Source organism: Zymoseptoria tritici, chromosome 2 (genome assembly GCF_000219625.1).
Source record: "Zymoseptoria tritici IPO323 chromosome 2, whole genome shotgun sequence".
Taxonomy (NCBI): domain Eukaryota; kingdom Fungi; phylum Ascomycota; class Dothideomycetes; order Mycosphaerellales; family Mycosphaerellaceae; genus Zymoseptoria; species Zymoseptoria tritici.
The window spans coordinates 1,644,199-1,666,127 of NC_018217.1; the positions used below are offsets into that span (position 1 = coordinate 1,644,199).

Genomic DNA, 21,929 nt, shown 5'->3' on the forward strand with positions numbered 1-21,929 from the left:
CACACACCGACAGCTTCGCACATGAAGACGTCATCTTTTTCCAAGATCTCCGTCCACGCACATCATCGCGGCCCGCAGTTCCATCGTAAGTGCGTGCCAAGTATTGAGATCATGGTTGGCCAGCTTGTTCTCCTTTGGTGGGCGGTCTGAGTGTGAGACTTGACTTGATGCTAGAGGTGATGTTGGTGGAAGAAGAGAGTGGTGCTTCGTCCGGAGAGGGGTCCATCAAGCAGGGATCCTGACTCTAGACCCGACTACTCGGTTTCGACAAGCTTTTGGTCAAAATGTGGGGAAGACTGGGGGCCATGTGGTAAGAAACTGACTCGAGTGTTTGAATAGAGACACTGCACTGGGTACCAAGGCTCTAGGATATGTCCTGCTCGGAGGACAACAATATCGAGCCAGGGATAGCCTTCAAAAAGAGGTTCCACCCAGCCGATGGATCAAAATCCAAGGCGACTACCAACTCCAACGCCAACGCCAACAATCTCCCGCCCTCGTGATCCTTCTCTCCTCACCGCTTCCTCTCACCGATGAAGCCCCTTAGCCTTCTTGCGATCCAGCCTCCGATTCACCGCCCCAAGCACGACCTTCAAGATCCCCTCGCCACTCAACCTTGCGCCCTCACTTCCCATAAACGGCACCGTATCCACAATGTCTCTCAACTCATCGTCGCCCGAAATCTCCGCCAACTCATCGTCCAATTGCTGCAAGTGCCTCTTCGCAGTCTCGTCCCTACCGACCTGGAAGAATTGCACGCCCACCTGCCACGCCGGAGCGTCGATCTTATCGAGCTTCTTCGCCGCCGCGATGAGCGGGCTCTCAACGTCGTCGGAGGGTTCGCCGTCGGTGATGCAGATGATGTTGATAGGTTTCGTGGCGTCGGGATTGGCTTGGACGCGGCGGAGGTAGGGTTTGAGAATCTGGTTGAGGCGCTGGCCAGTGGGCGTGCCGCCGCTGGGTCGGACGGTCTGGAAGATCTCGCGCACGATGGAGGATTGCGTGATGTTGTGGTGGAAGGCGGAGTCTGGGTGGTTGAGGAAGAAGATGTCGATGCCGTCGGCGTCGTGCGCGGTGCAGATTGGTGTGATGGTTTCGAGTGCTTCGGCGGTCTCGTGCCAGCGACTTCCGACCATGGAGCCGCTGTCGTCGACGAGGAAGATCGTGTCGAAACTGCCGAGAAAGGCATAGGGGTCGTCGGCGACTTGTGTGACTGCTATGCTTGGGATTTGTGATGTCGCGGCGGCGTTTGCAGGTGGTGAGTATGCAGGTGGTGGCGCATCGTCCATGTCTTGTGTTCGAACAGGTGCTATCTTGTGCGTCAGCTGCGATTCTTCCGATACTTGGGTGTCGCAATGCTTACCTGGCCGCCTGGTCGACGGTGTGCTGTTGTTTTGAGGGTGTGAATTTGACGACTGCTTCATACTGCTATTGCCCGCGGACGACGATGATGATTTGAGCTTGTTCTTGATTGAGGCGAACATGCTGTTTTGTCGATGTAATGATGAGACCGCTGGTTTGTTCTGCAGGGGAAAGGTGTCGACCAAGGTGAATGATGAAGCCATGATCGATTGCTTTATAAAGAAAAGAGCGGGTACGTGAATTCGGCTTCTCACTCGGCTTGCGACTTGTGTTGGTTCCTTTGATCTTTACCTCTGATGGGAGTGGTGTGAGATCTTATACGCTCCGATCGGGACGAGATTCGCCCTGAAATCTACCAGCATATCGCTGACCGGAAATATCGCCGGAGCTCAGCCTCTCTGCTCTGAACTTTGACGGCAATCCGTAAAGGTGTTCAGTTGCAACACTGCAACCGGCTCGTCCTGCAGGAAGGACAAACATTCACATGTGTCTAAGCTTTGAGGCGCAGCACTAGCGTCTGACAACCCGCAGCTTCCGCGCTTCGCCCCGCACTCTGTTTGTCCCCCATGTCAGACTGCGTTGACTGCGCCTCCTTTGCCGACCCGAATAAGATCATGGCAACGAGCCAATAATTCCCTCATTGTGCAATGCACATTTTGACACAACTGGAGGCATGCACTGCCGGTCCAACATCGGCTAGCAACTCCAATCCCTCTCGGCAGCAGTGAAGAGGGCGCGAACACTGGCATGCATTTCCTTGTGGCCGGCGCGAAGCTGGAGAGACTGCCTCCTCCACACCAACGGCCTCTTTTTCTCCATCCAAGCATGCTCCGCACGATTCTGCGACCAGCAATCTGAGCAGATTCCGACATGTTGGAGACACTCAAGCAGAATGTCCAAAATGGGCGTGATCCTCGTGCGGAGGCCACAGTGAGCGTGATTTCGGTCTATTTGGTACTCGGGAACTTGTCGGAGGCTTTCGAGTAGGATGTGAATGTCGCCTTCAAAGGGCGGCGGCGGATCCGTGGTGTCGAAGATTACTCCCTGCAAATGCAATGTGCCGATCCTTGACAAGAAGCGGATCATCTCACCCAGTTGGAACGAATCGCCTAAATTCGAAGCGCGGAGGTGTCAGCGCAAGTCTCAAGAACGTTCAGACCTTGGGTCGAAAGCTGGTGGGACATCCCGAAACCAAGCTGGAGAGGCGTTCTGCCTTTGATTCTACTTACACTGTGCGCTCGAGTCGTAGCCCAGCTTGCACTGACGCTCACGGGAAGCATACAAGGCCAGGAAATGAGTTTGAACCGACTGAATCGTCTCGAGGACGCAGTCACGGCGATAGGCCAATTCCTCCTCGAAGCGCGCGGGTAGATCCCACCACAAGGGTTGTGAATCGCTGACGTCTCTCGCGACCCAACCTTTCATGATGATCCTCGTGGAGTACTTTTCGGTCCAAGCAGGGTAGTCCAGAAGGGACGAAACGAGAAGTCGTTGCCGAACTCTCTCCTCGCTTAGCCCAGTGTCCATCTTCGCCGTGGTTTTGCCATCAATAGCCCGGATCAACCTCTTTCGTCTGACATATGCCTGTACAGCACCCAGCGCGTCGAATCGATCGCTGAGGATTGCGAGATTTGCAAGATTCGACACGGGTGTGGCAGGTTGGATGTCTCGATCGTGTAATATGCTGAGGAAGTCTGTACACAGCGGCTGTATCGACTTGACTGCAGAGATTCGTCCTACGTCTTCGATGTGGATGACGGGCAATTCGCGTGCAGGCGCATTTTCGACAGTCCCGTGTACCTCGCGTAGCTTCCGATGAGTTTGGGCAATGCGCTCACTCTCCCCAAAGCGACCTTGTAGCAGACCGGCAAAGTATTTTGACTTTGATTGGAGCAAGGACGACTTTGCGCGGAAGCTGTACGCTGTTCCTGGTGCGGAGCTCTCGTGAGCGATGCTCAAGACAATATCGCCGTCTGGATCTATCTCGACGATATCACTTAATCCCTCTTCATGACCTGCTGGCTCTTGCTCCTGCTTCGGCTCGCCATTGCTCGGTATCGAGGGTGGAGGTTTCGATTGCGGCGACCGCATGATGGTGGTTTCAAAGAAGCCTTCGGGATGAAGGCGCTACGACCTTCGACTCAAGGGTACGGCCAGAACATGACGCCGGCGTGAGGGCTCAAATGTGGATGAGTAGGTATCGATGGACTCTTGTCGTGGTGTTTCCTGCCGACTGAAGCCGTCACACGACCGAGCTGGGCGGTACGAGCTTTTCGCAAGGATGGATTCTACTACTGGGCGAAAGGACATCGTTAATCAATTAACAGGTCACTTCATAATCGTGTCTTAAGACAAGCACATCATCATGCGTCCCTTCATTGCTATCGCGATTGCTACGTATGTCGACGGTACCGAAGGCTGGCCTTTTACCCCTCATCATGCTGAAAGCTGACGCCCATCACTGGCGGTGACATGCACTCCAGTCTTGTCTTTCTCGGCATGGTCTTGACTGGTGGAGTCGCTCTCCGCGCCCTCCGAATCGACCGATGGCGCCTTTGCCTTTGCCTTCATAAGCGGCCAGTGGCCTCGCTTCTCGTAGAAGCCCAGAGAGCCGAAAGCGATGATAATTGCCAGCCAGTACAGGTTGTACGCGATGACGGAGCCGTAGGTGGCACTGTTGGTCCAGCCGAAGATGGAGTTGAAAATGCCCCATCCACCACCGCCGTTGATCTCTGGGTTGGCTTTGTTGACGTGCCAGACAGATTTGCGGATGTCATATGAGCCAGGTCCGGAGCCGGTCTCGGCGGCATCACCACCGATGATCTTGCTCCAGGAATTCATCTCGAAATCCCAGACGGCTTTGGAGAAGAGTCCTGCGAATGTTAGCAAGGAGTCTCGATTCCAATCAATGACATTCAGACTTACCACTGGCGATGAGGTACAAGAAACATGTTGAGATGGTCAGGAAGATCTGAAGCTTCGTGGAGTGACCGCCACTGGTACTGTCAGTATGGAGTCTTTTGCAATGCGTCGACTCCTCACTCACCGGTAGATGATGTATCCGATTGCAATGCCAGAGGCAAGGCCGCACACTACGGCCAGCGGAAACGACTTCGCAGGCAACCCAAGGCCGACGCCTCCGATGAAGACGACCGCCTCGAGACCTTCGCGAAGCACGGTGATGAACGGCAGCAGGAACATGGCGTACTTCTCACACCACAGCTTGAAGCGCGACCTCATACCAAGTCCTTGGCCCGCATGGTGCTTCTCCAGAGCCTGAGAGATCTTGACCCTCCACTTCTCTTGCAGCTTGGAGACTCGGAGGAAACCGATGCCCATGATGGTAATGATGATGCATGCGATGAGCGAGAAGACGCCCTCCCAGATGTCCTCTGCTTTGCCGAAAAAGTCCTTTCCCACGCCATAGAAGACTCCGATGAAGGCGCCGCCGATCACGATGCACACTGCGAGACCAGCGGCTATCCCCATCCAGATCTGTCGCACGAGTTTCTTGTAGACGACCTTGTCGCTACTCGGTCCGCCGATGCTCTGCTTGAGGAAAGCCAGCAGGATGGAGACGATGATGGTGCATTCGAGACATTCTCGGAAGCAGATGAAGAAGACTGTCCGGATGTCAGTAAGGTTCTCTGCATATTCGCCGTGTTGTGGAGCGCACCCGGCACAGCAAATACGTTCACCATGGTTGCGGCGTGTTGTCGACTCGACTTGATCGATGTTATCAGATGGTGGTTATCAGATCAAAGCTGATTCTGATTCACTGATGAAAGAGGAGACGGGAAAGAGCAAAATGCTGGCGCTCGGACCACTCCCACCGTTGTCATACGATGAACCTTCCGACGTCGGCTGCAGAGGTCGGCAAGGAAGTGGACAGCTTCGGTGGGATGCACTGATCGGTAAGACCGAACGCCCAACGACAAGCATGGGAGGGAAAGAGAAGCGAACGCGAACGACTCACACGGGCGGTGGAACTACCTCGACCGGATCACGCCCTCGACCGAGATAATCCTTGCATGCCCAGGGAAAAGCCAATTCCAGACAAGCGAATGGGACAACCCCACGTCGCCTTGGCAGCTCGTGCTATATCAGATCTTGCTTGGACATGACTACGAAGTGGAGTGGCGAGACCAGTTCATGACAGCCGCTCCATCGAGCTTTCGTTCGTGAATCCCTCGCAGCGAGAATGAGAAGAGAAGCGCGCCTCCCACCCTCGCCATCACCACTGCCGAACTGCATCCCACCCCACCCCTGTGATCTTATCTTATCCATCCCCCGCTCCGCTCCGATGCTAAGCTCTAGCTCAAACCTTATTCGAGCTGGATCTCTAGTCGATCGCCGAGGCGGAGGAGGTCTGGCCACGACAAGACAATTTCACTCGCTCGTTGGAAAGTGCGGTGAAGTAGGTCTCGTCAGCAGAATCCGACTCTCATTGCCACGGAAGATCAGACAAATTGTTGGACAACGATACAAAGCATCGGCGCATCTCATGCAAAGCTCTTACTCCCGGCATCGCAGCGTCAGACACATCATCACACCACCCGTGTCTCCCTCCCTGCAGCTCGAGTTCGTACGGTCCTTTCACGGCGACGAACCATCCCTCACGTTGATTGGCTTGATCCACGCGATTTCACCCAAACTTCTCAGGGCCTGCCCCGTGTGGCTTGCATGCTGCCACGGAGAACGGAGAACCACGCCTTTTCGCTACACACCCCTCCATCTTATCAGATTTGTCCACACCGTCCGACTCGCATCGCATCGCTCCTCCCGCCGCACATCGGACCAGTCCTCCTCGGCTCGCTGTTATCAGATCTTGCTCAAAGACTCGACGGTTGTCGAGTCTTTCCGGCTTTGATTTGTGAGAGAGATCTCCTCATTAATCATGATGCACTCATTGACAAGCCTGCTCTTCCTCGCGAGCCAGGCGTTGGCTGCGACGCAGACCTTTGACTGTGAGGAGACCAGGAAACGCCACTGCAGGAGGACAGCAGAAGGACTGACTCTTTATACATAGGGAACATCACATGGGTCAACCGCAATCCCGATGGACAATTCGAGCGGCCAGTCATCGGCATCAACAATGAGTGGCCCATTCCCGTGCTCAATTTCACCAAGGGCGACCGGGTCGTGATCAACATGCACAATGGAGTAGGTGAAGCCTGAGTCCGATTGAGCAAGAATGCATGGGCTGACCGACACTTCTAGCTTGGCAACCAAAGCACGAGTCTACACTTCCATGGCCTCTTCCAAAATGGCACGACGGAGATGGATGGGCCTGTCGGCGTGACACAATGCGATGTTCCTCCTGGATCGGATTTTGTTTACAACTTCACCGTATGTCAGACTTGTCATCATGCGGCTCTGACTTCAAGCTAACATCCTGCAGATTGAACAGCCGGGCACATATTGGTACCACTCTCACAGCCGAGCACAATACCCAGATGGCCTCCGAGGACAGTTCTTCGTCCACGATCCCGAGAATCCTTATGCCGGACAGTACGACGAAGAGATCAGCATCACCATCTCCGACTGGTATCATGATCAACTTCCCGGACTCGTGGACCACTTCATCAGCTTCGAGAATCCCACGGGCGCCGAGCCAGTACCGAACTCGGCATTGATGAACGACACGCAGAATCTCACCGTTCCCATCGAGCCTGGCAAGACCTACTTCTTCCGAATGACCAATGTCGGCGCCTTTGCCAGTCAGTACTTCTGGATCGAAGGTCACAACATGACTATCATTCAAGTCGATGGTGTCTACACTGAGCCTGCGGAGGCTGAGATGATCTATCTGACCGCTTCGCAACGCTATGGTTTCCTGGTGACTGCGAAGAACGACACCGGAGCAAATTTTGCCATGGTCAACAGTATGGACACGGTACGTCGCGAAAGGATGTGGTTGATCTCCAACCCTTACTGACTGAGGCAGGACCTGTTCGACTCTTTCTCACCAGATCTGAACACGAATGCCACGGGATGGCTGGTATACGACCAGTCGAAGCCGCTTCCCGAGCCGACAAAGCTCGAGAATTGGGACGCGCAGTACGACGACTTTGACCTCGTTCCGCAAGATGGTATGGAGCTCCTTGACAAAGTCGACTACTCATTCAACCTGGACTTGTCGATGATCAACCTCGGTGACGGCGCCAACTATGCTGCTTTCAACGACATCTCCTACGTTCGACCAAAGGTTCCTACACTGTACAGTGCCCTGACGACCGGCGTGGACGCCGCAAATGGTACCGTCTACGGCACCGACACGAATCCGTTCGTCCTTAACAAAATGGACGTTATCGAGATCGTGCTGAACAACGACGATCCGGGCAAGCATCCTTTCCATTTGCACGGACATGACTTCCAAGTCATCCAGCGAGCTCCGGAGGAAGACGGCTTCTACCAACCAAACAACCACAGCGTCTTTCCTAGCAAGCCCATGCGTCGCGACACAGTATGGGTACGACCAAACAGCAACTTCGTCATCAGATTCAGGGCGTAAGTCAATCCTGGCCGTCTTATCAAGTAGGCACATGACAGCTAACATCCCATCAGCGACAACCCGGGCATCTGGCTCTTCCACTGTCACATCGAATGGCATCTCGCCAGCGGCCTCATCGCGACCATGATCGAAGCACCTCTTGACATCCAAAAGACCATCACTGTCCCCCAGAACCACTACGACGTCTGCGCCGCCGCTTCGACACCCATTGCTGGCAACGCAGCCGCGAACACGAAAGACTTCTTGGACCTCACGGGCCAAAATATGATGGTCAAGGCACTGCCATCCGGCTTCACAGCGAGAGGCATCGTGGCGTTGGTCTTCAGCTGTGTGGCCGCATTCTTGGGCATGGCGGTCATCGCTTGGTATGAAAACCACCGTCACCCCCACGCTTTCCAACTATTGATGCTAACGACGTGTGAAACAGGTATGGAGCCGCACCCCTCAGCGCCGCGGAAATGGCTTCAACAAGAGAATTTGTCGCCAAAGCCGGTGGTTGATGAAACGTGAAGGTGAAGAAGATCTGAAAAGAGCAAGATTGTGTAGTAACGTGATACCCTGGATGTCATACCTCGCACGGCAGATTGGGTCTCGTCTCCCTTCCCTCTCCCTCGCTCGGCACACAAGAGCCGGCGGGGGATGTGTTGTGTTGGCATCGACCAGTGCCACTGTGTTGGGTACAAAATGTGACTCTTTAGAGATGAGTGCGTCGCATCTGTGTGTTTCCATTCTTCCTCCCGTTGTTGCGGATAGATTGGATCTGGTCACGGCTTGTAGGACGATGTGCTGGTTGTGCGAGGATCCGATCGATCGGGTCTGAGTTGCATCTTCTCGGTGTCCATGTCCATGTGAGATCTCTTTTAGGGGATGACGCGAACACTTCTCTGTCTATCTCTGAGATGGTCAGATGGTGGAGACAAACCTCGCTGGGATAAGCTGAACGCCTTCATCGATGCATTTCCTTCACCCTCTTTCGCCTCGTTGACAAGCTCAAAGCGACAGCTTTCGCAAGATTCACGACCAGTAATAGTAACACCGACCTTGTGCACCTTCGCTTCCTGAGACTAGGACACTCCCCGGACCGTGGCACGGGAACGTAGAAGGAGATCTCTGCGCTGTTCGTGTCACACGTGACACCAGCGGCGTCTGAATCACTCAAGACTGCCAACTCCACCATCCATCTGCGAATTGATTCGCATGCATGTAGACTGCCAGACCTGAAGTCTAGAACCCTCGACTACGAGGCCCTCGCTTGGCTGGCGTCGCTCCACCTCGTATACTGGAGACACCTTGTCGCATTTGCAATACCCTTTACTGTTCACATCTGGAATTTGTCGACAAGTTTTCATGTCGATCTCTGCGCGACCCACATGTACCATCTCTCGGTTTCCGGCCCTCTTTCGGCGTCGCGCCTCGGATGGACCCCTCGACCACCGGATGGTGGATGGAAGTTGCCGTGGACCAATCGATGGATGAACTTCTCCTGCGGGTATGTGATGCCACTCGGCTGCGGCGTCTATCTTTCTGCAGGTGGACGCGGGTTTTTGGGGCTGGACTTTTTGCCGGGGCGGCACAGCGCGGTATACGAAAGCGGAATATACGAGGCATCTGATCATTGCTCGGAGGATGTTCGCCTTGGGAGACAAGGCGGTTTATTGGCGAGGCGTTGATGAAGGCGATGAGGCGGACTGGAATGGTCGTCGAGGAAGGAATCATAGCAAGGACAGCTCGAGAAAATTCCATAAAATTCCCCATCAAAGTTATGAAGCATATCTCATTTCACCACCTCATTCACGACCCTAGCGCATCCTGCGTGTGATTGTGCCTGCATCGTGTCAGTCGAGTGCCCAATGCACCACCCGCTGCATTAGCACACAACCACCAGGCGCGACTGACGACGATTCTTCTCTTTTCTGTGCTCCTCTTCCTCTTCCCTCCTCACTGCGCGTCGTTCAATCTGGAATCGATCCAAAGACTGAAAGAGGTCGAGTCTGCCCCTCTCAGAGACGATAGCTCCTACCTACTTTACCACCTCATCAACATACGATCCACCCGCCTCAACAGTTCTTGACCAAACACAGACAACAATCATTCCCCTGGCACGCCTCACTCTCCCTCTCCCTCTTGCTGTCCCTCGCTCTCTCTCCACTCCACCACCCTCGCCGCCATGCCCGCCGCAATATCAACACCTCATCCCTCCCTCGCCCTCACATACAACGAACGATCCGAGCTATCCAACAACACCCCACTCGCGAGCTACCTCCTCCGCCTCGCCCATCTCAAGCGCACCAATCTCTGCGTGTCCGCCGATGTCACTACCACGGCCGAGCTCCTCAGCATAGCGGAAGATGTTGGCGAACACATTTGCGTGCTCAAGACGCATGCGGACATTATCAGTGACTTTGGGGAGAGGACGATTCGTGGGTTGAACGAGATCTCACGGCGGAAGAAGTTTCTTGTGTTTGAGGATCGCAAGTTTGGAGACATTGGAAGTACGTTGAGAGAGACAGGACATGATAAGTTTTGGCACGAGAAACAAGACTGACACGTGGGTCATCGCAGACACGGTACAACAGCAATATGTCGGGGGACCACTGACCATTGTCCGGTGGGCACCTATCGTCAACTGCCACATTTTCCCCGGCCCAGCCATCATCACCGCCCTCTCCCAAGCAGCACAAACTGCTATCCGCGCCCACAACACCTCCGTACAAACCGACATTCGCGCCTCGCCCGCCGCATCCGTAGCCGGGGATTGGCAAGATGATCACGAGGAGGACGAGGAATCGGAAGACGAACAAGCCGACTCCAGCGAACCCGACTCCGACCCTGAAATCACCTTCGACCGCAACGCCCGTAAACCTTCCGTTGTCTCCGTCTCCACCACAATCAGCATGAAATCCGAAGCCATCAGCCCGCAACCTCACCACCGACCTTCAATCCCTCGTGTCGCCTCCGACGACTCCGAAGATGAAGGAGACGACCCTGAAACTCTCGACCATCTCGGTCCACCTCCATACTTCCGCTCTCTCCTACTACTCGCGCAAATGTCTTCGGCCAACAACTTCTTTACACCAGAATACACAACCGCCTGTCTACACCACGCGAGGGAGAACAAGGACTTTGTCATGGGCTTCATTGCGCAAAAAGGGATGAATGAAGGGTCGGAGGACAATTTCATCACGATGACACCGGGTGTGCAACTGCAAGCGGGAGGTGATGGTATGGGTCAGCAGTACAACACTCCGGCCAAGGTGGTGGGCGAAGGTGGCACCGATATCATCATTGTCGGGAGAGGTATCTATGGAGCGAAGGATCGCAGGGCGGCGGCGTTGGAGTACAGGAAGCAGGGATGGCTGGCGTACCGGGAAAGGGTCAAGGCGGCGAGGAAGGTGTTGAAGAGGTAAGAGATGGGAGAGAATTGGACTCGAGTCCGAGGGAAGGTTGTCAAGTGCGAACGCGTTCTGAGCGGGCATTTTCATTTCATGCGAGGTTGCATTCAGTGAGAGGGAGTCTTATGATCGAAGTCGCTCAAGAGAAAGAGAAGGATGCAGGAATTCATCGCAAGGTCAAGAGCAAAACAGGAGCAAGACTAGCTAGCTAATGAAGGCAAAGAGTCCACGGCGATCGGCTACGTCGCTGGGAATCGACGTCTGGGCAGCCAAACATGTCGAAAGCATGACAGGAACTCTCACGGTCAGAAGTGCAGAAAAGCGAAGAAATTATCAGACGACAGATCCGAAAATGAGAACGAATTCGAAACGCCAGCGCGCCATCAAGGTGGAGTTCCAAGTGAATGACTTTGGGATTGCTTGCTGATGACCTTCGGTATTCGCTCGACGACTTTCAGCCTGACTTCCACCGGGCATACGACGGCGATTCTGCTGTGAACTGGTTTTCGCATCTGCCGAACATTCGAATCTGTTACTGACGCTGGCTTCGCAGGTCTTTGATCAAGGGAGCCTGGTTAGAACAGCTCTGAGTTTCGCTGCTTCGCCGCTTCGCTCTTTCGCGTATTGCCGAACGCGGATCGCCGGACGTATGCACCAGCATCGGAAGAGCTATGGACACCTCCGAGCTTCGTAGATATACACATAGCCACGGCCACTTTCATATGAGCTTCACAACGACTTGAACGACATCAGACTTCCACCTTCAGCAACATCATCAGCAGCATACTCAATCTCACAACAACAGCCTCCCAACCTCAACAATGCCGCCTCCCCATCGAATGGATCACATCGGTTCCTTACTCCGACCCAAGCATCTTCTCAACGCCCGCTCCTCTCTTTCTTCGCCAACAAACCTCTACACCCTCACCGCGGACCCCTCCCTCAAAGCCGCCGAAGCCTCTGCCATCACCTCGATCGTCCAGGAACAGCTCTCCCGCGGCATCCTGCCCATCACCTCGGGCGAGTTCTGCCGTCACATTTACTATGGCGGCTTCTTTGAGACCCTCACAGGCATGACTCCATCCCCCTCCCTCCCCATTCCGGACGCTTTCCGGTCCGACTTCCCTACCACCGTCGGCTTGGCGGCTATGGGTCAGACGACCCGCGCAGCGGTGATCTGCACCGCTCCGATTGAATGGAGGCAATCCGCCTATCTTGAAGAATGGCGACTCCTCACCGCTTCCTTACCAAAAGACCAGTGGAAGAACGCCAAGATCACCATTCCCGCTCCAAGTTATCAACACATCCAGCTCCGTCCCGGAACAGCTTATACCGCTTCGTCCGGCTACACCTCCGATGTGGAATACTTCACCGCACTCGCGGCAGCGTACACCTCCGAGATCCAAGCATTGTACGACGCCGGCTGCCGCCACATCCAAGTCGACGACCCACACCTGACATACTTCTGCTCGTCCCTCTTCCTCGGCGGCTGCGAAAAAGACGGCGTCGACTCGGACGCTCTGCTCGACCTCTACCTCTCCGCGCACAATATGTTCCTCGCCAATCGTCCAGGGAAGGATCTCCACATGGGCATGCACCTCTGTCGAGGCAACATGTCCGGCTCAACGCACTGGGTGAGTGGGTCGTATGATCCCATCGCGGAGAAATTGTTCAACAAAACGGGGTATGATACGTATTACCTCGAGTTTGACGATGTGGAGAGGACGGGAGGGTTTGAGCCGTTGAAGTTCTTGCCGCAGGGGAAGAATGTCGTGATGGGGTTGGTGTCGACGAAGAAAGTGGAGATGGAGGAAAAGTCGGAACTGATGCAGAAGATTCGGGAGGCGGCGACTGTGGTGGCTCAAGGACAGGGAGTGGGGGACGAGAAGGCGTTGAAAGCGTTGGCGATTAGTCCGCAGTGTGGGTTTTCGAGCTCGAGTTTGGCGGGTGGGAAGAATATGACGGAGGAGGTGATGTGGAAGAAATTGGAACTGGTCAGGGATGTGGCGAGGGAGGTGTGGGGTGATTCTTAGTGAGGAGGAAACGTGCGGCGCTGTGGCGATGGACACTGATATGCTATACTTCGATGGTCCGGCCTTCTTTCGAACTCTGCAGAGCCAATTCGAGTAGGCGAAGAACATCTCGAGCATCCTCCGGCGCGACCGGTACTTTCCCTTCTCCCTTCAGAGCTCTCGCGAAGGTCTTGTAATAGTCCACATATGTCAGAGGTTCGACAGTCGGGTACGTCTTCCTGACAGGCTTGGCCTTCTCGTAGGCGACGGTGATGAGAGTGCCGTGATGGCTCTCCGGCTCAACGCCAAAGCCTTCGTCGCCAGGTCGCATGCCGTTGAGTCGGAGTTGATCTTCTTGCACGTCGAGGTGGAACTAGAATCAGATCGTGAGTCGGGAAAACAAATCAGCGGGATGTATCTCGTCCCACTTACCTTCTTGAAACTCCCCTTGGTCCCTCTCACCCAAAACCTCAACTGCTCCTCCTCGGGACTCACAACACCGGCCTTGACCGTCACAAGCATCTTCTCATAGTGCAGCAGCACAGTATGCGAGTCCGCCGCACCGCCCTCCACACTCCGTCTTTGAATCCCAACGAATCCCGTTACTTTCTTCGGATTGCCGAAGCATGCGTACACTTGATCAACCAAGTGCGAACCCAGATCATACAGACTTCCATGCGCCGGCGCGTCCACATTCTTCCAGCTGGCATTCGGCGGCGGATCAGGCCGATGACGGTCAAAATGTGTTTCGAACTCGGAGATGTCGCCGAGATGACCTTCCGACATGATCCGGCGAAGAGTGAGGAAATCCGAGTCCCATCTCCGGTTTTGATAGACAGTCAACAACTTGCCAGACTTCTTGGCAATTTCAATAAGTTGCGTGGCTTCCTTGGCCGTCGGGACGAAAGGTTTCTCCACAACAACATTCTTCCCCGCTTCCAGCGCTGCTTTGCACATGTCAAAGTGCGTCTCGGGAATGGAAGTAATGACCACGACGTCCACGGCGGAGTCCGCGTACATCTCATCGACGGAACGCCAACTTCGAATACCAGCATGGTCTTTGGCGGCATCATCGTCAGGTTTGGGAGATCGTTGGACGATTCCGTAGAGGTGGAAGTCGGGCACTGCGAGGATGAGCGGGATGTGAAAGACCTTGGCGGAGAGGCCGTAGCCTACTATGGCGACATTGAAGGGTTTGTTGGAGGCCATCCTAATACCGTCTTGATGTTTCGTCGTGGTGTCGAGGAAAAGGCGAAGAGACCGTCAGAATACTGATCGACGGCCAAGTAGTAGAGTCGAAATTTTACCGTCTACCCGTTCCCAATCGTTGGGAGTGAGGTGAGGTGGAGAGCTTCCCAAACTTCACGCCGTCCCACGCGGGCGATCCTCTGTTCCTGTCGATCCCGCGTGCTGATGACAAAGCCTGGCACATCTGGTTGCGGCACATCCAGTCTTGGAAGTTTGACCCGATCATCATCTTCCACTTCATGTCAACACAGTGTTTCGTCGTGTCTTGTCGCCTCGTGGGTCTTTTCGTCCGATCACAGCCTCCAAAGCTTGCGTCAGCGCTTTCGCATCGTAGCGACCTCCTTTGCCTGTCTCCCCGGATCGCCCATAGACACGCATGGTCTCAATGCCAGAATTGAGAAATGCCGCCTTGTCCAGTTTTGGAGAGGTCGGTCCATCGAGGTAAATGACGTGTGTCACGTATTGGAAGTACTCCGTAGGATGGGGCCTGGAGAGACCTTGGGATTCGCAGCATGCATTGGCAATGGCGGCCACAAAGTCGAACGCTGTGAACGAGTCCGAAGCGGGTCCTGTTTCGCGGTCAAGTGTGCCGTTCAGGATGAGGATTTTGCTTCGAATGAAGGGTGATGCAATTGCTGAGCCGACGCCTTTGAGCACCAAAGATGGAATGATCGACGTGAAGAGCGAGCCTATACTGTAGATGACGCAGGAAGAGTTCCTCAACACTTCTAATACTCGTGGGTTTGCTGGGATCTTGATTTCCTGGCCATATGGATTGATGTACCATAATCGTTCAATGCGTGAAGTCAGGTCTTCTTCGTCATCCTTTGAGAATGTGATGGCTGGCTTTCGCAATGTGGGAAGTGTGCCTGGCATATTAGCATCTTCAATCTTGTCCTGCTCCTCGACTTCGTTTGTGAGGACTTGAAGGTGGCTCGAAGCCGCTGTCTCGCTTGGATGGCTGATATTGTTTTGACCGGTGATGACAGTGCCATCTGCGAGACCTGCGGCGATGTGGTGAGCAAAGTTTGTGTTCAACACAGGCAGGATAGAGATAGTCGGATCTAGGCCACAGATGCTCGACAGAAGATGAATGGAGGCTTCGAAGCTGCCAGTAAACAATCGAGCACTGGGAGTCTCGTCAGTCGAGTGATTGGGGAAAAGCAGTATCACACTTGGACGTACCCAGTCAGGAACAGGTTGCCTATGCTCGCGCCTGAGAAGTCATAGCGACTCGTCGGGCGAAGCCGCTTGACAATCTCCAGGTTGATCGAGTTGAGGAAACTTCTAGTCAGCTCCTTCTTGGGCGAGGATATTCCAAGCCATAGTGAATGCGTGCCCTCGACAATGTCCAACCACTCCGCACGTGCCGGCGCGTACGATTTGGGCAGTCGGTGATTGAAGAAGTGTCGAATGGCTTTGGCCTCGTCGTTGTCTTCTGGGATCAAACGAACCAGTCGTGAGCGTACGTCGCCGATGCCTAGCATACTCATATCAGCATCTTCCTTGTGAGTTGTAACCATGTGAGACAAGAATACTCACCTGGCCCGCCAAACACGCGGATCAGCTCGCTTGATGAGCCGCCGTTGTCCGAGATTGGAATCACATAGCTGAGAGGGGCATTGTGTGCTTTTCGAACATGATCGAAGACGTCGACGAGATTGTTCGCCGCGCTGCCGCCAGAAAACACGACAACGCCGCCTCTTGCTGTCGCCGCAAGGGCGGGCGAGCGCGGAGGTGTGGGCTCGTACGAGGGTGTCCTTATGAGCGGGTTTCGAAAGAAATTATCCGGTGCAACTTGGCCGGTGGCCATTGATATCCGGTACAGGGATGCGAGGATGAGAGGCCGTCCAGCGACTGTTGTAAATTGAGAAGTGAAATTCAAATGAAGATGCGGTCGTGAAGAAGCAAAAGCGGTATCTCTATTCTGGGAAGCTGCCGCCTTTCCAGCGAGCTCTGGACGGAGCTGAGGTATATACGGATGCCGAGTCCAATGCTATAGAAGACGAGCTCTGCACTACGATTGCCCAGACGCTTGCACGAATTTATCGTGATGTCCGTAGAGCGCGTGATATACTGGAAAGCCGAGAGGCTCATAGAGAATTGAAACCGCATCGTCCGCAGCCACCACCAATGCGACCACTGCTCAAAAATCGTTCCATCAACATCATGTCCACCACAGCCCTCCATGCATATTCACATCTGCTCGTGTCATTATGCCTCCTGCTTCTCTGCCGCGGCTGGCGACGCAAACAGTCCGTCACCGTGCTTCTGCGCGCTCGAACCGGCATCCAGGCCTCCCTCCCGCTCAGCACGTCTCCTCCGCTTCTCAATCAACCTCTGTCTCGTCTCTCCCAAGAATCGCATTTGCTTGTCCTCCACTCCTTGCAGCCAGTAGCCGAACGAGGCACCGAGTCCACCGTAGATCGGATAGATGATCCAGTTTTGGCGCGAGAAGAAAGGGCGCATCTCGATCCCGAGCTGCCAGAATCGGACGGCGAGGCCTGGAAGAGGTCGTTAGATGATGTCGCTAAGGCATTGAGTATATTGAACGTACCGAAGCCGGACCAGAAGAGGATCTTGTTGACCATGTTGGTGGTTTGGCGAAGTCTGTAGATTCGAAAGGGCTTTGCTCGGGCTCCGCGCGCGATTTTCTGGTGAACACGCGCGAGAGATGGGTCCTGCCCGAAGTCGTGAATGTAACGGTCGGAGGATATGTAGTCCGGCACGCGAGCACGTCAAGTGGGAGTTGGAGGTAGCAAGAGTTGCGTCCTGTGATGAAATGAACCGGAGCACCGCCGCAAGCTCCCCAAGAGTTTTGACCACCGAATCCGACATCTTCACTCCACAAAGTCACGGCACGCGTTTTCGAGATTCGCGTTCCCTGCAGCTTCACATCTGATAGCATACATCGACTGAACACAACCACCCATTATCGCTTCACCATCACGAGCGAGGCCAATATGGCCGACACCGACGTCGCCATGTCCGGCACAGGCGACTTCGAGCTTCCGGCGCGGAAGAAGCCAAAAATCAGCGAACTGCCATTGAGTGGTGCCCAGCGCGCGTCGATTGATGGCATGCTACATACATTCAAGAAGAAGGGCGAGTTTGATTCATTACGGAAGAAGGTCTTCCAACAGTACAACGAAAGTGCCCAGCGAGGAATGTTCGAAGCTTCACTCCGCACTTTCACCACGGCGGAAATTGATCGCGATTCGATCAAGTACCTCAAGCCGGATCGACGGATTGCTGCTCCTTTGCTGGAAGGCGCTGCTGCACGTGCGGACGTCTACGAGAAAACGGGACTCGATATCGATGCCTACATCGAGCAGTACGTGGCTCATGCGGAGCAGGCATTGCGTGAGATTCGCAGAAAGGAGATTGGTGATGAGGCAGCGGCTGAGGAAATCCGACGAGGCAACAAGAGTGAGGAGTCATACGCTGCAGATGCTGAGCAGCGTCGGGCGGAGCGTGCGAAGAAGCATGTGGATGACGAGAAGAAGCGGAAGCGGCAGGAGGCTACGGAGAGGAAGAAGAAGGAGTTGGAAGCCTTGAAGAAGAAACAGGCCGAGCTCCAGAATGAGACAGAGCGGCTCCAGCGTGAACAGAAGCGTCGTGCAGAGCGGGAAGCATGGAAAGCGGCCGAGAAAGAGCGCGAACGTGAACGAATCAGAAAGTTCAACGAAGAGCGAGAAAAGCAGCAAAAAGAAGTGGAAGAGCGTGAGAAGGCGTTACAAGAAGAGCGCGATCGCCGTGCAAAAGAGCGCGCGGACCGCGAACAGAAACGTCTCGAAGCCGAAGCTCTCGACCTGCTGCTCAAGGAAGGCCAGGAAATGGCCGAAAAGTCTCGCCGTCCCGAACTTGAACGCAGCGAAAGTATGGAACCTCCTCCACGTCTCCGCCATCAGGCCGCACCGAGGAACAGCCATGGCAAAGACCAGATGCGTGCACAAGGTCTCATGCCAACATCCCTCACTCTGAAGAAAGGCGACCGGCCCTCGACAGATCTTCCCGCTTCTACTCCCACTGGACCCGCCGATCGACGCCCACGAGCACTCTCGCCTTCTCCCGCTCGCTCGTATACTTCCCGACGACGCAACGAATCTCCCGACGACCGCCGTGGTCTGCCCCGCGACAGACGCGACAACGTCTTGCGCGACATTAGTGCTGAGCGCGAAGCATGGAAAGCTCGACAGCGGGGCAGTGATCGCGATCGTTCGGGCAGAGATAGAGATCGTGACCGCGGAATGGACAGAGGAAGAGACGATCGTGAAAGAGAGAGACCGCTAGGTGCAAGCCGCGGCGAGGATGGCGAAGTCGTGGAACGCGCACAGAGACAAGCACCTCCTCCTCGCGCTGACAGTCGAGGTTCATACCGCCCTGGCAGAAGAGACGTCACAAGAAGTCCACCGCCTGCAAGGAGATCTATCCGGAATCGGTCGCGGACGAGATCGCCTCCGCGACGATACAGGGAGCGAGATCACAGCCCCCCTCCACGTCGCCGCGTTGGTGATGTCGGTGACCGAGATCGTGAGCGGGAAAGAGATCGTCGCAGCCGAAGTCCCGCTGGCATTGATCGGTACATCCCTGGTGGAGGTGCTGCAAAAGATGGCGGTGAGGCGATGGGTGGCCCAGCGAGGGAAAAGGAACGAGATCGCGATGCTAGGCCGCGGGAAGGGGATCGAGAGCGCGAGCGCGATAGAGACAGGATGAGAGAGAGGGACCGTGATCGTGATGTCCGCGACAGGGATAGAGACAGGGATAGTAGAGATGTTCGCGATCGGGAGCGTGACAGGGAACGCGATCGTGAGCGTGAGCGCGATCGAGACCGAGACCGAGAACGGGATCGAGGCCGAGAGGATAGAGGTCGAGAGGATAGAGGTCGAGACGCAGATCGGGACCGCGGTGGGCGAGACGGTCGACGCAGAGAGCGGTTCTCCTCTGTCTCTCGCATTGAGAACGCTGACCGATATATTCCGAGCAGAGGAGACACGGCTGGTCGGAGGGATAGGAGTCGCAGTCGAAGCCGAGAGAGGGATAGGACTGCGAGAGGTGGGAGAGATGAGAAAGGGCGAGATGGCGACGGGCGAGGCGGCGAGAGGAGGCCTGGTGGCGGTCAAGAAGAGGACAGACGGGCGAGCAAGGATGCTGGTGGTCCGCCTACTGCACCGTCTGCTGAAGCTCCTGCTGCTTCGAAGGAGTAATTGGGTCGAACAGAACATATTAGGATATGCATTGGATGCTGCTGAGACTGCTAAGTCCGCTTTCATCTCAAAGAGACATGTCTCTGCCAGAATTGCGCCTGAGAAGGCTGCTACGCTTTCTCATCAACGTATCGCTTGTCAACGATCTCTTTACCGAGCATCTGATATAGAAAGGAGTACGGACGTCTGCGTATATTGAGGTCCGCGTGCCGAAATATATCGCGGATGCTGCAGAATCTTCGTCCTCTCGCCAACTTCACCATTCCATCCTTTCCGCCTTTCTCCATCAATCGTTCATTCACCCACTCATTACTTCATTTCTACTGCACGCAATTCCGAACATATCGACTGCTCAGCGTCGCTGCATTCCTGTCACGCGAGTTGCTGAAGAGGCTGCTCGTCATTCCGGCGGTCTCTTCGAAAGGAATACTCGCTGGTAAGCTCTGCTCCTCTTCACATACAACTCCTCCAGCACTGTATGATGTTACCCTATCAAATACACATGTTTTAATTAGGTAAATATCCCCTCTCCTTGTATACCTTGGGCACCTGCTGACTTTTCCCAAGACTCCTACTTATAATGAGGAGATTTCTATACTCTGATTTGTGCTTTGCATCTCGAGCCATCCATTCACGACCGTTGCGTGCTGAGCGAAGACTGACAATCTCTCTAGACGCTGGAGCCTCAGATCCGAGGAATTGATTCAATAACTTTGGTAGATTCAGAAAACATGCGGTAGCATCTTGCTCTCCTCAGCTCTTGCTCCTGCTTCAGCAGTGTTCGCTTCACGTTCCTCCATACGTCAGAAGTCGCCCCGTTCTTGTTCTCCTCAGCCTTTCCAGCTTCGTCCTCAAATTTCTAGCATCGAATTCAAATGGTCGTCTTTCCGCCATCCTTGAGCGGTCGAATCCACCACCCAGCGGCATCACAAGTCAAGATCTGCCGGTGCGTTCCTCCGCATACCGACAAGGAATTGACATTCCACTCTCTCTCCACGCAATCGTCGGCGAGCTCGGGGACCTCGTCAAATACATCCTCTGTCGGACCAAAGGGTGTCCAGCGCAGCAGGTGAAGACTTTGCGGCGTTGTTTCAGTGGCCGACAATGAATCCATGATGAGCGCCACTCCGCCTCCATCGTTGGTCTGGCCAGCTGGAAATACTCGCCCACGGCGTCGATGATACGACGACTTGGTTCCTGTTGCCTGCCATCCTGGGAAGTGGAGATGATGACGGCGCTGTCTTTCAGAGCTCCGCCGTTACGGACGATGGTCTGCGCGCATTGTTGAAGACCCCCGAATTCACAGTCCAAGGATGACCGAATCGCACGCTGTTATTTACGAGGCAGTGCACTTGGGATCTGGGACGCTCCGACGCTCGTCAACCAGGACTTTCTGATTCTGGGCTCCGTCGAAGTGCGCAGCGACTGCGAAGCAGCGGATGTCATCGATGGAGACTTGCACTCCTACACACGTGGAGTGTCCGGCTGTGCAGCCTGTGCCAACTACTATCGATGCTCTTCTTGACTTCGGCATCGCCCATTTGGCGTGGCAAAGTCATCTCATACCTTGTGGCACCTGGGCGCAGAGGATCCTGTCAAAGGTCGCGATCTCCTCCTCGGCGTTGCACCTAATGGGAGCTGAAGTGGAGTGTGTTTAGAACCCATTGTCCAGTATGTGAGAGACTGGCGATATCCCTGAGGGACCATGGTCGAGGATGTCGAAGGTTGACCGCGGAAAAATACACTTGGCGCAGAAGGAACAGAAGAAGGAACTGCCGCGCCATGCATGACCATGGCCATACCGCACCACGACAGCCGACTCGAGCCAAGTGAAATCGATCCTGGCGTCGCTTTCACTCAGCGAGAGCATCGCAGCCCGACTCCCACGGGCCACATGGTCCAGTATCGCATGAATAAAGTCTAAGGGCCTGCTCTCTGCAATCGCCGACTGATAGAGACTAGCGTTCCTGCCCGGATTCCGGCCCCATCACAGCAAGAGCATCAGAGCTCACTGAAGACATCCCGCATGGGGAACGCGAGAACCTGTGGCCCGTGTGCGGAGTTGCCGCCACCATGGACGCACGGTAGTCTGTTCTTACCATCTCTGAATAGTACGAGGCGAGTAATGGAGGAGTGGGTATATCGACAAGCCTCGCAATGAGCAGTGTGAAGACGTGCTCAGTGAGAAATCTGT

At 54.8% G+C, this 21,929-nt stretch overlaps 10 protein-coding genes across 10 annotated transcripts; 4 read left to right on the forward strand and 6 right to left on the reverse strand.

The window, feature by feature from the left end:
• Window positions 1–527: 527 nt before the first annotated feature.
• Window positions 528–1,484, reverse strand: MYCGRDRAFT_90715 (uncharacterized protein; the record flags this gene model as incomplete). The annotated part of the gene is made up of 2 exons (XM_003855524.1): window positions 528–1,309; window positions 1,364–1,484. The coding sequence occupies 2 exons, from the start codon at window positions 1,482–1,484 to the stop codon at window positions 528–530; spliced, it is 903 nt and encodes a 300-aa protein (XP_003855572.1).
• A 574-nt stretch (window positions 1,485–2,058) lies between these two features.
• Window positions 2,059–3,556, reverse strand: MYCGRDRAFT_68318 (uncharacterized protein; the record flags this gene model as incomplete). The annotated part of the gene is made up of 2 exons (XM_003855523.1): window positions 2,059–2,471; window positions 2,592–3,556. The coding sequence occupies 2 exons, from the start codon at window positions 3,451–3,453 to the stop codon at window positions 2,059–2,061; spliced, it is 1,275 nt and encodes a 424-aa protein (XP_003855571.1).
• A 242-nt stretch (window positions 3,557–3,798) lies between these two features.
• MYCGRDRAFT_68319 (plasma membrane iron permease) lies at window positions 3,799–5,078 on the reverse strand (the record flags this gene model as incomplete). The annotated part of the gene is made up of 4 exons (XM_003855522.1): window positions 3,799–4,235; window positions 4,288–4,358; window positions 4,409–4,985; window positions 5,039–5,078. The coding sequence occupies 4 exons, from the start codon at window positions 5,061–5,063 to the stop codon at window positions 3,799–3,801; spliced, it is 1,110 nt and encodes a 369-aa protein (XP_003855570.1).
• A 1,149-nt stretch (window positions 5,079–6,227) lies between these two features.
• On the forward strand, window positions 6,228–8,376 carry MYCGRDRAFT_108040 (ferroxidase; the record flags this gene model as incomplete). Its single annotated transcript, XM_003854873.1, has 7 exons — window positions 6,228–6,329; window positions 6,392–6,525; window positions 6,583–6,711; window positions 6,764–7,258; window positions 7,310–7,872; window positions 7,930–8,241; window positions 8,304–8,376. The coding sequence occupies 7 exons, from the start codon at window positions 6,260–6,262 to the stop codon at window positions 8,374–8,376; spliced, it is 1,776 nt and encodes a 591-aa protein (XP_003854921.1).
• A 1,667-nt stretch (window positions 8,377–10,043) lies between these two features.
• Window positions 10,044–11,635, forward strand: MYCGRDRAFT_68326 (uncharacterized protein; the record flags this gene model as incomplete). The annotated part of the gene is made up of 2 exons (XM_003854874.1): window positions 10,044–10,368; window positions 10,439–11,635. The coding sequence occupies 2 exons, from the start codon at window positions 10,044–10,046 to the stop codon at window positions 11,281–11,283; spliced, it is 1,170 nt and encodes a 389-aa protein (XP_003854922.1).
• Window positions 11,636–12,089: 454 nt separating this feature from the next.
• On the forward strand, window positions 12,090–13,301 carry MYCGRDRAFT_36261 (uncharacterized protein; the record flags this gene model as incomplete). The annotated part of the gene is made up of 1 exon (XM_003854875.1): window positions 12,090–13,301. The coding sequence occupies one exon, from the start codon at window positions 12,090–12,092 to the stop codon at window positions 13,299–13,301; it is 1,212 nt and encodes a 403-aa protein (XP_003854923.1).
• On the reverse strand, window positions 13,278–14,489 carry MYCGRDRAFT_99108 (uncharacterized protein; the record flags this gene model as incomplete). Its single annotated transcript, XM_003855521.1, has 2 exons — window positions 13,278–13,653; window positions 13,713–14,489. The coding sequence occupies 2 exons, from the start codon at window positions 14,487–14,489 to the stop codon at window positions 13,345–13,347; spliced, it is 1,086 nt and encodes a 361-aa protein (XP_003855569.1).
• Window positions 14,490–14,771: 282 nt separating this feature from the next.
• On the reverse strand, window positions 14,772–16,227 carry MYCGRDRAFT_13866 (uncharacterized protein; the record flags this gene model as incomplete). The annotated part of the gene is made up of 3 exons (XM_003855520.1): window positions 14,772–15,657; window positions 15,714–16,008; window positions 16,071–16,227. Coding segments are annotated over 3 exons (1,338 nt in total), but the record flags the coding sequence as incomplete, so codon positions are not given.
• A 296-nt stretch (window positions 16,228–16,523) lies between these two features.
• Window positions 16,524–17,253, reverse strand: MYCGRDRAFT_79411 (uncharacterized protein; the record flags this gene model as incomplete). The annotated part of the gene is made up of 2 exons (XM_003855519.1): window positions 16,524–17,032; window positions 17,086–17,253. The coding sequence occupies 2 exons, from the start codon at window positions 17,117–17,119 to the stop codon at window positions 16,743–16,745; spliced, it is 324 nt and encodes a 107-aa protein (XP_003855567.1).
• Window positions 17,254–18,261: 1,008 nt separating this feature from the next.
• MYCGRDRAFT_103230 (uncharacterized protein) lies at window positions 18,262–19,310 on the forward strand (the record flags this gene model as incomplete). Its single annotated transcript, XM_003854876.1, has 1 exon — window positions 18,262–19,310. A coding segment is annotated over one exon (945 nt), but the record flags the coding sequence as incomplete, so codon positions are not given.
• Between the last annotated feature and the right edge of the window lie 2,619 nt (window positions 19,311–21,929).